The following is a 12,354-nucleotide window of genomic DNA, read 5'->3' as shown; positions in this document are numbered from 1 at the left end:
ATAAACAAACATGAGTTTTATAGTCAAAACATAAATATTTTCAGAAAATCACATATTCACAATAATAACCGCTCATTTTTCCACACCCGTAAGTCAGTTTCTAGTATGTATAGTTGGGCCCTAGTATATGGCATGGCCGTGGCACAAGTTGTTGAATGGGCTTCATTCTAAGATGCAAGGCCCACAAATTAACAAGAAACTGGGCTGAACTTCGGCTAGATCTTCTTCAGCTCTAACCTTAATCATGACAAGTGAAGCAACCTCAAGGAAGGATCATCTGACCAAGAACAAACCTCAAAAGAAAGACTAGCTTAGCTAGCTATCACCAAAAACCATTTTCATTTCTCTTCTGGATTGAATATTAACAAATCGAGAAATTAACTAGCTTGCCTGAAGGGGAAATATGATTAATTAGTCGTAGTGTCAGCAACATCTTCAAAATTTCAAATAAGTGCTTGTAGTTGGTTAAACACCCCCTCTAATGTTCTTTATACCAGTACTAACCGACTGCATGATTACCAGCACCAGTAGCAGCAAGCTAGGCAAACGTACCAAGAATTCCAAAAAGTAATGAGCATTTCCCAGAAATTGAATCAAAGAAGTTTAAAAGGACAAGGCATTGATGCGTTTGGTCAGAAGTACTATATAGCATAGGCTAGTATTCCTTTTCCAGAGCTACGCAAGAGGCTACTGCAACTACTGGGATATATTTTCATGTTTCATCATCTTCCTCGGGATTGAACACAAAGCTAGCTTTAGCTTTAGCTCGATAACAGCTAACAGAGATCATCACAATATGGCATCTGCTTTTTTAAGAGCGGTGTTGCAGTTCTAGTGTGCAGACTCACGCAATTCAAATACATATGTAGAGAGCAGCATGCATATTCCATCATATTCCAAAATATAAAAATAAGGACTCTTCATATGATATGTCGACATCCATGCACAGTGTTACTGTACTTGCACGAATCTTTGTCAGCGCCTAATTTAGCTTTATCTCAGAAACTAGTTCACAGGCTTTGTACATTTAATCACACCTTAACAGTCAACACATTCTTTTGACTAGTAATTTTTGTATGTAGACTAATTGTCTATTTAATTAGAATAATTTTTGCTTAAGCCCAGAAAGGGGCTCAAATTACCTACAAAATCTTGTTATTCTCGAAAAGTATTTTCCGACGTGTTAACAAATTTCTTATCCATTTTCGATAATGCTCACTAAGTATGCACGTGATATGAATCCGCTCACAAGCACCATTGTACGTTGGTGAGGAAAACGACGTTTGATTTGGAAAATTATTGTCTTCCACATTGTTCCTTGCATTTGATTCGAGAGTCGCATTATTTTTTTTCCAGTGAATAATGCCTTATTCTTGTATGGAAAAAGATTGGCCGTATCTATCGTAACAATTTGACAACTTTTACAAGCTTAAAACACTTGCGTGCTAGCATTAAGCGTCACAGTTGCCATTTCAAAAGAAAAATCACGTTTCACGTTGATGGGCGGATAGGCTTCTGCTTTGAATGATTTGGCATCCATGAAATTCATTATTCATCATGGTTTTTGAGTTGGTAATTCAACTGAGAGATCAACGAAGCCTAAATACACAATAAGATTACAAAACTAAGCAACAAAAGATGTTCACAACTTCACATAAAAAGGAGAAATTTAAGAAAGTGAGGAGTGCATAATTGAAGCACTATTCAAAATAGACCAGTCTATTAACCACATCGAAGAATACGCTTCGGACAATAAGCTAGGTTGTAATTGCTCTTTCCCTCTCTGCCAAGGAAATTACGGAAAATGATGGATCCTATCCCTATTTGTCTATTTAACTTCGATCACTACACTGCTAGCTGATTAATTACCTGGCCAAGAAGTCTGGTTCTGATGATTATGCTGCTGTGAGTGCTGTCCATTGTAATTAGCTGAAGAAGTAGGATTCATCACATTCTGGTCCAGTCCATGAGCAGCAGCCATGTCGAAAAAGTCTTGATCATCTTGAGAAGAAAATGCTCTCAGACCCAAGAAGTCTCTTGTCATTCCTTCATTCATCCCAGCACTGCCACCACCTCCTCCTCCTCCATCAGTAGTACTACCAGTTCTCCGAATCTGAGACTCCGTGGTAATTAGTTTCTTCTGAGGCGGAGGGTTAACATTTTCGCCAAAACTACTCATCATCATTGATCCATTGAAGCCCTGATGATGATGATCGCCGAAGGATGACGATGATGAAAGCTGGTCGAACCCACCGTGAGCGGCGGAAGAAGATTGCGGAATATGAGAAGTCATCATCATCATGTCATGCAAAAGAGAGTTATTATTAGCTCCTGCTGGGCCCCCGGAGTTGGCACCAGCCTGCTCCATGAAAGACCCAAACGCTGTCGTCTCGGGCATCATATGGGAAGCTTGACGTTGTTGATCATGGGGTTTGAGAAACATCGAGGAAGGCTTGCTTACAGTGGCGCCCATTTCGGAAGCCTTCTGGAGCAAAGCAGTGGCTGACATGTGAGCAGAAGCCGAGGGCTGGTAGTCCGATGAGCTAGGGTTAGGGTTTTGGTGCAGAAAAGACTGCTGGTGGTCGAATGAAGTTGTGGCGTACAATGGCGACGATGAGGAGAGGTTTATATTGCTAGAGAGGTGATGAGATGGACCACCTGTGGCAGGTGCTTCGCCGCCCATCCACGGTGGAAGCTGTAGCTGAAGATCCTGTACTTCTCTCTTCACGTGATGATGGGATAGGTGATGAGGTTGGAAGCCACCGTGGAGTTGGGGAAGTGATGAGGAGGAGAGAAGTGGGTTGATGGCTCTAGCAGCGTTGCTGTTCTCTTGTGCCAAGGCGTCACAGAAAGCTCTGTGAGTGATGAAACTGTCCCTCCTGTATATAATTACCAGTAAGATTAATCAAAACAAACACAAGAGAACAAAAGAAGCAAACCATCAAAAAACCAGCAAATGCACATATAATTTAACAGTGAAGAATCTCTCCCTCTCTCTTCGATCATGTACCTTTTTGTATTTTCGTTCTTTTTGTTTTTAAAAGGACAAGAAAAACAGCAGATGTGTAACCCATTAAAGCCTGCTTCTTACATTAGACACTTTACAACTCAAAAGCTTTGACCCCGTCGCCTCTCCTTCTCATTGCACTTGTGAAATTACTATATATAGTGGAATATAAAATGTCCTAAAATAGAGTAGAAATTAACCATATTATGATATGTGAATGAAAATGCCACATGTAGTATTTTATAGACATGGTACTCCACTCTTAGAACACTCTCGTAGAGCCTTTGCATCACAATGCTGGCGTTATTTGCAGCAATATGTACATTGAAGTATTGAACCAAGCTCTCTCACAGTTTTTACCTCGTAGATGTCTTAGAAATGTTAGTTCATTAAATTGGTTCTGCAAATTCATCCTCTACTTCTATAATCGAATATTGGGAGTGTTACCTAGAGAAAAGGGTTCCACAGTCACATCGATACTCTCTTGTGCCACAGATCTTAGAATGAGCTTTCCAATCGGATTGAACCGCATATCGTTTCGAGCACTTCTCACATTTCCACTTCTTCTCACCGTGCTTTCTGGAAAAGTGCTTCTTGATCCCTGTGAGGTCCCCAAGAGCCCTCGACGGGTCATGGTGGACACATGTCGGTTCCGGGCAGAGATACACCTTCTTCCTCACCTCCTTGTTTGTCCTTTGCTTTAGCTTCCATGGCAGATTGTGGCCTCTCCGGTGAAGCTGAAGGTTCTGCTCTCTCTGGAACCCCTTGTTGCAGACCTCGCATACGAATCGATTCGTAGCCATGAGTGATTTGGGTGACAAGGCTATCACTTCAGCATCTGGGTCTGTTACATGTATTTATTCAAGAAATAGTTAACATACCAAAACCAAAGCTGATTGTATTAAGTAGGAAAAGTTTAAACTAATGAAGATGATACATACCTGGGTTGCCTGGAAGATTTCTCTTCTTCTTTTGCGGTGGTTGTTGCTGATGTGTAGAAGATGATGAGTCATTTCTGATACTCGAATTGGCAGAAGCGCTTAAATCTCCAGATGCACAGGTCAAATTGGACATGTTTTCATCCACTGCAAAACCTTTCATCATAATTAATGAATTCCACCTACATTAAATTAGAACAACTAAGCACTTCAATTCTGTGCATTAATTTTCACACCAAAGCATGCATGGCACTCATAAACATCTATCAACAAATGTAATCTCAGCTTTCACATCTAGCTGTAGCTAGCTGTGTGCGACAGAATTTAGATCTCAGTCCAAACCCTAATTCAAATTCAGACAAATCTGTCCGAGCTTTTCTTTTATTAGCTCTTCAAAACTACATCTTTTGATGATGATGCATCTTCTTTGATGTTAAAACTCATCATCAAGAATCAAACAGAAAGCGCACAAAAACTGAAAAGCCAGAGGGAAGGGAGCATCTCATAAATTTAAGGTAAAAAAAGCACAAACCTTGCTGGTTACTTGGTTGCATTCAAGATAATGGAAATTCAAGTAGATTAATTTAACCTTGAATCATATCATGAGACTGGATTCTCATATCAGAGAAGATGAAGATGGTGGGCTTTGCTTTGCATGAGAGAGAGAAGAAGAGGAGAGAGAGAGAGAGAGAGAGACAGAGAGAAAGAAAGAGAGAGATAGATGTGGATGAGGACTGAAGAGGAGATTCCCTTGGAGGTGTCGACCCATCCATCCAGCACCACAGCTAGCTAAGCTAACCAACAGCCTTGCTTGTTCTGACGTGCACTTTCTGTCTTTTCCTTTGGTCTCTTCCCCAGTCTCTCCCCTCCTCATTTTACTTGTTTACTATTATATTTGTTTTCACCACCAATTTCCTCCTAACTATTTCGTTTTTATAATCACTTTCTTAATCACCATATAACGCACCAATCACTACCTTTCCCTTCGCCAGTAAATTAAACGAGAAAAAATGACGAGTGGTACAAACGCAAACCAACACCGGCCAAGTGATGAGAAAGTGAGCAAGCTTTCAAACACAGTACCAGAGAGAGATTGATGATAAGAAGTTGATTAAGTCCTTTTTAACAAGATATGGGTAAAAGAGATAGAGAAAGCTACAGGGCAAAGGCTCTTTTCCTCTGTGCATCCATATACACAAGCATGAATGAATGATTGGAGGACTCAGTTGTATATTGATCGAGTAAAAAACATATATTCCAGCAGACATGCTTATGGAAAAACACTCCTCCTCCTCATTCTTAGCCCATCTATATTATACTTGTTTACTTATATATACGTACTGATCGATTTTTGTTCCTTAACCTATTCTCTAAAAAGGCTAGCTTTCGGACATGTTTCTTGGCCTCTGAAATGAATATACATATGGCTAATCAACACATATAGCAGTAGCTAAGTCGGTCCCGAGTGTCTCACAGCCATCGGTATTCGTTGTTTTATTTTATTGTGTGTTTGCTAGTGAGATAGAAATAGAGGAGAAAGGCCCCGCCCCGGCCCCCTCCCTCCCTCTCTCTCTCGATGATAATCGAGCACTCGTGATATATAGCAGTGAAACTGGTGATTCACATAGTACGTACTTCACGACTGAGGTCAAAATTTAAAGGCCATGTTTGATTCACTGATTTGGGAATCAGGAACGGAAATTGTTTACGTTCATTTGTTTGGTATCTGCCAATTTGGGAACTAACTTACTGACATAAGGGAAAGTAAGGGGGAAAATTAATTTCCAGCTCGATCAGTGTAAAAATGGAGGTAATTAGTAATTAGCAAGATGCCAGAATAGAAATAATAATGATTAAATACTTGTGACACCCAGTACTTTAGGTGTAAAAACAGTTTTGTCCTTATACTTTCAAATTTAATCTATATATATATTTTAATTCTTATTTTTTAACAATTTTGTCATTTTACTTTCAAATTAAACTTGTATATCTTTTAACTCTGATTTTTAACAGTTTTGTCTTTTTTTTAACAGTTTAGTCAATTTCGTTAGTTGACCGTCAAAAAATTTCGTTAAGCCGTTAAAATGCTTAGAATACCCCCAATTCAAATGAGATTTTTTCCTTTCTTTTCTCATGCCTTTTTTATTTTCTCTTTTGGTTTTTCTTGGTTTTAAATTTAATTCATCACATGTGCTATCTAATATATATAATTGTAATCAACACAAATTATCAAATTAATTGTAAATAAGAGGAGAATTAATGACAATTGCTTAACATCAAGTTGGAAATAAATAATTTGAAACTATTTTTGCATCAAAGTATGGATATGATAGTAGAAGTCTTTTTTGTCTTAGCATTATAGAAATTAATCAAAATATGTTTGTAGAGCATCATAATATAAAAGAAGTTTCTAACTGAATTTGAGTATTGACACGCACATGTCATTTTAGGCATTATCCAATTGATTATAAGATGTTTACAATTAATTTGATAATTTGTGTTGATTGCAATTATATATATTTGATAGCACATATGATGAATGAAATTTAAAAACAAGAAAAACAAAAAGAAAGACCAGAAGAGAAAATAAACAAGGCATAAGAAAAAAAGAAAAAAAATATGATTTGAATTTGGGGTATTCTAGACATTTTAACAGCTTAACGGAATTTTTTAACGGTTAACTAACGGAATGGACAAAACTGTTAAAAAAATAAGAGTTGGATATACAGATTAAATTTGAAAGTAGAATGACAAAACTATTTTTACCCATAAAATATAGGGTGTCATAAGTATTTAACTAAAATAATAATTAAGAACAGATAGTTATAGCCATGTGGAAACTCAAGGGGTTACATCCAAATATTTTGACAAAACTTAGGATGTGGATCAGTTAAATTATTAACTGCCATTTCTTTGTTGGCTCAAAATAAAAGAAGGAGGTGTGAGTTAAAGATTCAGATAGATTCAGTCATTCAGTGGATGCATGATGTTCTTGTTTCAGACTCTGTTTTTCTGTGCTGGTTTCTGAGACAATCATGATGTGTCTAGCTTAGCTGTTTCAAACCGACACAAGGAAAGTTTGGATTTAATTGTCGTGTATATGTAACGGGCTTCATGGGCACTTACTCTCTGTCTCGTTGTCACCCAAAAGCCCTCCCTAATGTCGAGTTGGGCCTAATTGTCTTAACCCAAATGTGAGAACAAGCCATATAGAATTCCGAGCTAACCAATGAGGAATAAAACGCATCTGTCTTTAACAATATCTTCTATGGCAACTTAAGCACATTTATTTCAGCAGACTCCGCACACTCACAAGCTTGAAAAAAGTGAAAACAACCGAGTACATAAAAAAAATCTTAATTTAATATAGACTTAACTCTAAACCATTTTGCATAATTGCCAATTTGCTACCCTAGGAATCTAAGATATATACCTTAGTATCAATTTACTACCCTAGGTTTTATTTATATCAATTTACTACCCTAATTTTACAAAATTTACCAATTTACTACCCTGAGTATTAATTTTTTCAATTTACTAACTTTATGTAAAATTTATTACCCTAGGGTTTTCAAGATTAACCAATTTTTTTATTTAGATTTTCAAATTAAATCATTTATTAGGGAGAAGTGAAAATTTGATATGACAAATTGATAGCAAAATACTTAATTTAAAAAACATGGGGTAGTAAATTAGTAAAATTAATACTTTAAGTAGCATATTGGCTAATTATAAAAATATAGCAAATTGACAGAAATAAAAGCGCGAGGGTGAATGAAATTGGCTATTAAGCCAAACCATAAAAACTCACCCCTAGCCGATCTCCATTTCAAAGAAACTCGAGCCCAAATGATCAAATTCAAAGAAGGCGGCCATCACACCACAACAGGTACTATTGGTTCACAAACACACCATCGACAGTCTGAGCAACAGAGAATGAAACACCACTAGAATCTAGACCGCGACTCACTTTAAACCGTAGTCTTCAATAAGTGCATCAATTTTGAACAGGTTAGGGCCTATAGACCTGGTCCACTGAACCCATCTCCCCCACTATACTTCAAAGCAACTTCACACATCTGTCGTCAGATTGACATAGTTGCATCCTACTGTAATTTAAATAGTACAAATAGTTTGTTATGAGTCGAACTCACGTCCTCGTATTTATAAATGAAAGACTAGTGTAATTAGACTAAATAATATCGGGCAGCAAATTTTGTGTTTTGAATTTTCAATCAATGATATTTTTCTGCTGTCTAACTCATACAAAATATATTTTGTTGTATCCTTATACATAAAACAATTTTCAGAGAATGATTATACTAGAAACAATGTAGGCATTCTATGAAGTCCCCTAACAGTGCACCTCGACGGAAAAGTTGAACATTTCTCCGCCCATAACGATTCAATTAATCTCAAACACCAAACATAGTTGCCACACACGTTACTCTGCTGGGCGGTGCCTCCCTTGCATTTTCTATCTGTTGATTTTGACCATCTAATTTATATTCGAATTTCCTTCTCTGCTTCTTTACGCAAATGCGCCATGAACACACTAGTGTGTAAAAGCAAACGATGTAACCTTCTTATCCCTGTCACAGAATCATCTGAAAAGTAAACCGGAAGATTAGCCAAACTACAATCCCAAACCTCGTTTAGTTTAACTGCTTACGTACTAAAGTTTGCAACTTTGAGACAGCAAAGTCGCCCGGGAAGCCAAAACTGATTAAACTTGCAGGGACTAGGAAACAAATAAAGATGAAGATTGCAGAATAACTAAGTTGACCAAACAGACGTGGCAGAACAACGTTCGTACTTATCCATCAATCCAGGGGGTGCTTCTCATCTCAGCCGTCGTCTATAAATCTCTGTCATCGGGAAGTAAAGCGCATATTTCGTTTTCTTAGTGCGAAAAAGCACACATCTTTATACACCAAGCTTGTAAATTTTTGTATGATATAAGCTGAAATCAATGAAGGTTTGTAATTGGGGTTTGGGATTTGGGTAATTGCCACTGTGCATATCAGGGTTGTTGTTGGTCCCTTTCAGTCTCCCGTTTTCCATTTTCCACGGAGATAAAGAAAAAGAGGGGAGAGGGACAAGAAATGAGCAAAGATGATGGTGGTGCAGAGAATACAGGGACGAAGCAATCACGGCCGCCGGATTGGCTGACCAACTTCCACCGTGATCTGATGGCCGGGGCGGTGATGGGTGGGGTGGTGCACACGATTGTGGCTCCGATAGAGAGAGCCAAGCTGTTGCTGCAGACCCAAGAGAGCAACATGGCCATTCTTGGTGGAGGAAAGACCAGATTCAAGGGCATGTTGGATTGTATTGTCCGCACTGTTAGAGAAGAAGGCATCTTGTCTTTGTGGAGAGGCAATGGCAGCAGTGTTCTTCGTTATTACCCTTCTGTGGCTCTCAATTTCTCCCTCAAGGTAATTTTTTTTTCTGTCAAGATTGGTACTTTGTTGTGCATTTCATTTGGTTTGGAATTACTTGTGATGTGTTTGGTATTGGTGTGATGTTTGATTAAATTCATGGAATGAACATGTTGAAAGTGTATACGAATGCATGCACAGGTTTCCAATTTACTTTAAGAAATTCTCTTAATTCAATGTTTCAACAGAAAGGAGTCCTTAGGGAGCAACATTGTCTCATTTGTATGTCATGTTGATCTGTAATGTAGCCGGTTCCTGCATTAGACAACTTGAGTCGGATTTCGTGTTGCTTGCTTTTTAGCGTAGTAGATTGTGCTGAGGGAAATTCTTGGTGGATAAAATGTGAGTGTGAACTGGAGGACTGATTCTTATACAGTTATACTCCAAAGGTTGACACAGTTTCTGATGCATTCCTTCTATCTAGTGTGCTAGCTATGGGGGGGGGGGGGGGGTGGGAATATGTGAACGGAGAAAGCAAATGGAAATGATATAAATTGGTTCATGGTCTGTTAGACATCTGTCCCTGAAATACAACCCGCTATTACTGAGTTATGAACAATTGTTGAGAGGTTTTGAGATATCTGGTTGAGTTTGCGCATATTGTAAATAAGGGGTTTGGTTCACTAAGCATCAATGCTCTGTTTAAAGGGGGATTTTCAAAGGCAAACGAGCAAGCTGGATTGCCGTGTTTGAGAGTGATAATGGGTTTTCTGGGTTTCTCTTATAGGTTGTGCCTGGTTCATATACAACGTTAGGCATGGTTTAAGTAGGTCTGATAAAAGCACTGGATTGCAGTGTTTGAGAGTGATAATGGTGGGTTTCTGTAATTTTGAGATTACTAGCAGGATTCAGGACAGCATGAGCTAGGTTATTGCCTATAATTGGTATGAGCTCTGGATGGTAGAAACTTAAGTAACGAAAAGTGGTGTGTAGAGAGCCGGAGAAATAAGAGGTATGAGCTCTGGATGGTTAAACTGTGGGATTGTCTTAGATGCAGTAAATAAGAGGAGATAGCCGGAGAAATTCTTCCCTTAAGAGAGGTTTGTCTAGGTTAGACCATGTGACTACTTTCTTTATTGTGTGGGAGAATCCCCTTCCCTTGATTAGCCTGAAAACGGGAAATTACAGAAGACTAAGGTAATTATTGAGTACTTCTGAAGATTGAGAATGTTTCTTTGACCTATGTCTCAACTTCAGTTTGTCTGTCTTTAATTATGCTTTTGTTATTAGTGAAGCTATGATGGCAAAAGCAGTATCAGTACCAGAACTAAGCATCAGAAGAATAGCAAAAAGTCACCAGTTCATATACATGGTTAATATGTATATATCTATGATTCTATATGTATATATACACACTTACACGCGCTCACATGATATGAAGCAATCTACAAATACAGATTTACAAAAAAATCCTAATACCATTCTATTTTTGGCGCATTGATGTTGATACTGAAGAGTGTCTTGCCTTTCTAGTTACTGCTTGCGATTATGATTGATGAATTGTTCTTATAGTGCATGATGATTTAAAGTGTTGTACTTACATAATGCTTCTACTACTGCATGGTCCTTAGTATTTGATTTCTTTTCCAGGATCTTTATAGAAACATGTTAAGGAGCGGAAGCTTAGATGGTCATTTTTTGTCTGGTGCACCTGCAAATTTCATTGCTGGGGCTGCTGCTGGTTGTACAACATTGATTATAATATACCCCCTGGATATTGCACATACCCGCCTTGCTGCTGACATTGGAAGAAATGAAGCCCGTCAGTTTCGAGGAATCTACCATTTCCTGGCTACCATTCGCCAAAAAGATGGGATTCGAGGGATTTACAGAGGTCTTCCTGCTTCGTTACAGGGAATGGTTGTTCACCGAGGACTATATTTTGGAGGCTTTGATACAATGAAAGAATTCTTATCAGAAAATTCGAGGAAAAATGAGTTGGAGTTGCCACTGTGGAAACGATGGGTTGTGGCTCAGGGAGTCACGACCTCTGCTGGGTTCTTGTCATATCCACTGGATACAGTTCGGAGGAGGATGATGATGCAGTCTGGCTTGGAACAGCAGATGTACAGTGGTACTCTGGACTGCTGGAAGAAGACATATAGGAAAGAAGGAGTAGTTTCATTTTATCGTGGGGCAGTTTCTAACATGGTTAGGAGTACTGGCGCAGCTGCCATCTTGGTTTTATACGACGAGGTCAAGAAGTTCATGCATTGGGGCAGATTATGAGTTTATAACACGAGAACTTGTGGTCTCTTCCCTGTCACTTCAGCTTAACAGAAGGATTAGAGTAGTAGATACTAGGATGAAGCAAAAGGGAATTACAGCAGGGATATCAGAGTTTTGATGGTGTAGTTTTGTAACATGCTGTGGTGACATTCTTTTTGCCCCATTGCTTTTTGAGGCTCTGGCAATAACTCGCTGATTTTTACGTCATGACAATAATACTGGAACTATCATTGGTAATTCTTATGGAAAAGTAATCTGTGTGCTTCTTCAACAAACCAGGGAATGAATCGTGTTTTGTAACATAAACCAGCATTGGCCCTGAAACCCCCGCATTTGTTTTCTTAGTCCGTGACTGAAAAGAACCCATGGCAATTCTGTTTTCTTTTCTAAAAATGAAAGCTAAAAGAATACTCAAACTGTCCTAGTGCATAACAGTTTTAACCATCACGACCAAGTGCGTTGATAATCTTTTAACATTTCAATGGACGAAGATCCCATCAAGACACAGGTTTAACAGAGTACAGAAGATCCTAGTTCTTCATCATATATGGTCGATAATCTTAGCCTCTTTAGTCTTTCGGCTCATGTTGTCAATATGTTGTGTCCCATTGTTGCCGTCACAGATCACTAAGGCCGAGTTTGGCCCCGCGGTTAGAGCAGCTTATTGTCACGTCTCTATTTTGAGATTGTCGATCGTGGGCGTTGCTGGTTAAAAGAAATTAAGAATATGTAAGATTTG

General features: G+C 38.5%; 2 protein-coding genes across 3 annotated transcripts; one reads left to right on the top strand and one right to left on the bottom strand.

Annotated features, from left to right (window-relative positions):
* Positions 1–1,604: 1,604 nt before the first annotated feature.
* LOC126785212 (protein indeterminate-domain 7-like) lies at positions 1,605–4,682 on the bottom strand. Of its 2 annotated transcripts, none has more exons than XM_050510832.1 (4): positions 4,478–4,682; positions 3,949–4,101; positions 3,455–3,851; positions 1,605–2,879 (listed from the first exon to the last, which is right to left on the bottom strand). In XM_050510832.1, exons 1-4 carry the CDS (start codon positions 4,497–4,499, stop codon positions 1,862–1,864), a joined length of 1,590 nt encoding a protein of 529 aa, XP_050366789.1. In that variant the 5' UTR covers positions 4,500–4,682; the 3' UTR covers positions 1,605–1,861. The 2 variants fall into 2 exon arrangements, with proteins under 2 accessions (XP_050366789.1, XP_050366790.1); XM_050510833.1 differs by having other exon boundaries at positions 3,949–4,092.
* Positions 4,683–8,640: 3,958 nt separating this feature from the next.
* On the top strand, positions 8,641–11,859 carry LOC126783485 (probable ADP,ATP carrier protein At5g56450). The gene is made up of 2 exons (XM_050508962.1): positions 8,641–9,383; positions 10,977–11,859. Exons 1-2 carry the CDS (start codon positions 9,051–9,053, stop codon positions 11,613–11,615), a joined length of 972 nt encoding a protein of 323 aa, XP_050364919.1. The 5' UTR covers positions 8,641–9,050; the 3' UTR covers positions 11,616–11,859.
* Positions 11,860–12,354: the final 495 nt, after the last annotated feature.

This window comes from Argentina anserina, chromosome 2, assembly GCF_933775445.1.
Source record: "Argentina anserina chromosome 2, drPotAnse1.1, whole genome shotgun sequence".
NCBI classification, from domain to species: domain Eukaryota; kingdom Viridiplantae; phylum Streptophyta; class Magnoliopsida; order Rosales; family Rosaceae; genus Argentina; species Argentina anserina.
This window is presented reverse-complemented; position numbering and strand designations above follow the sequence as displayed.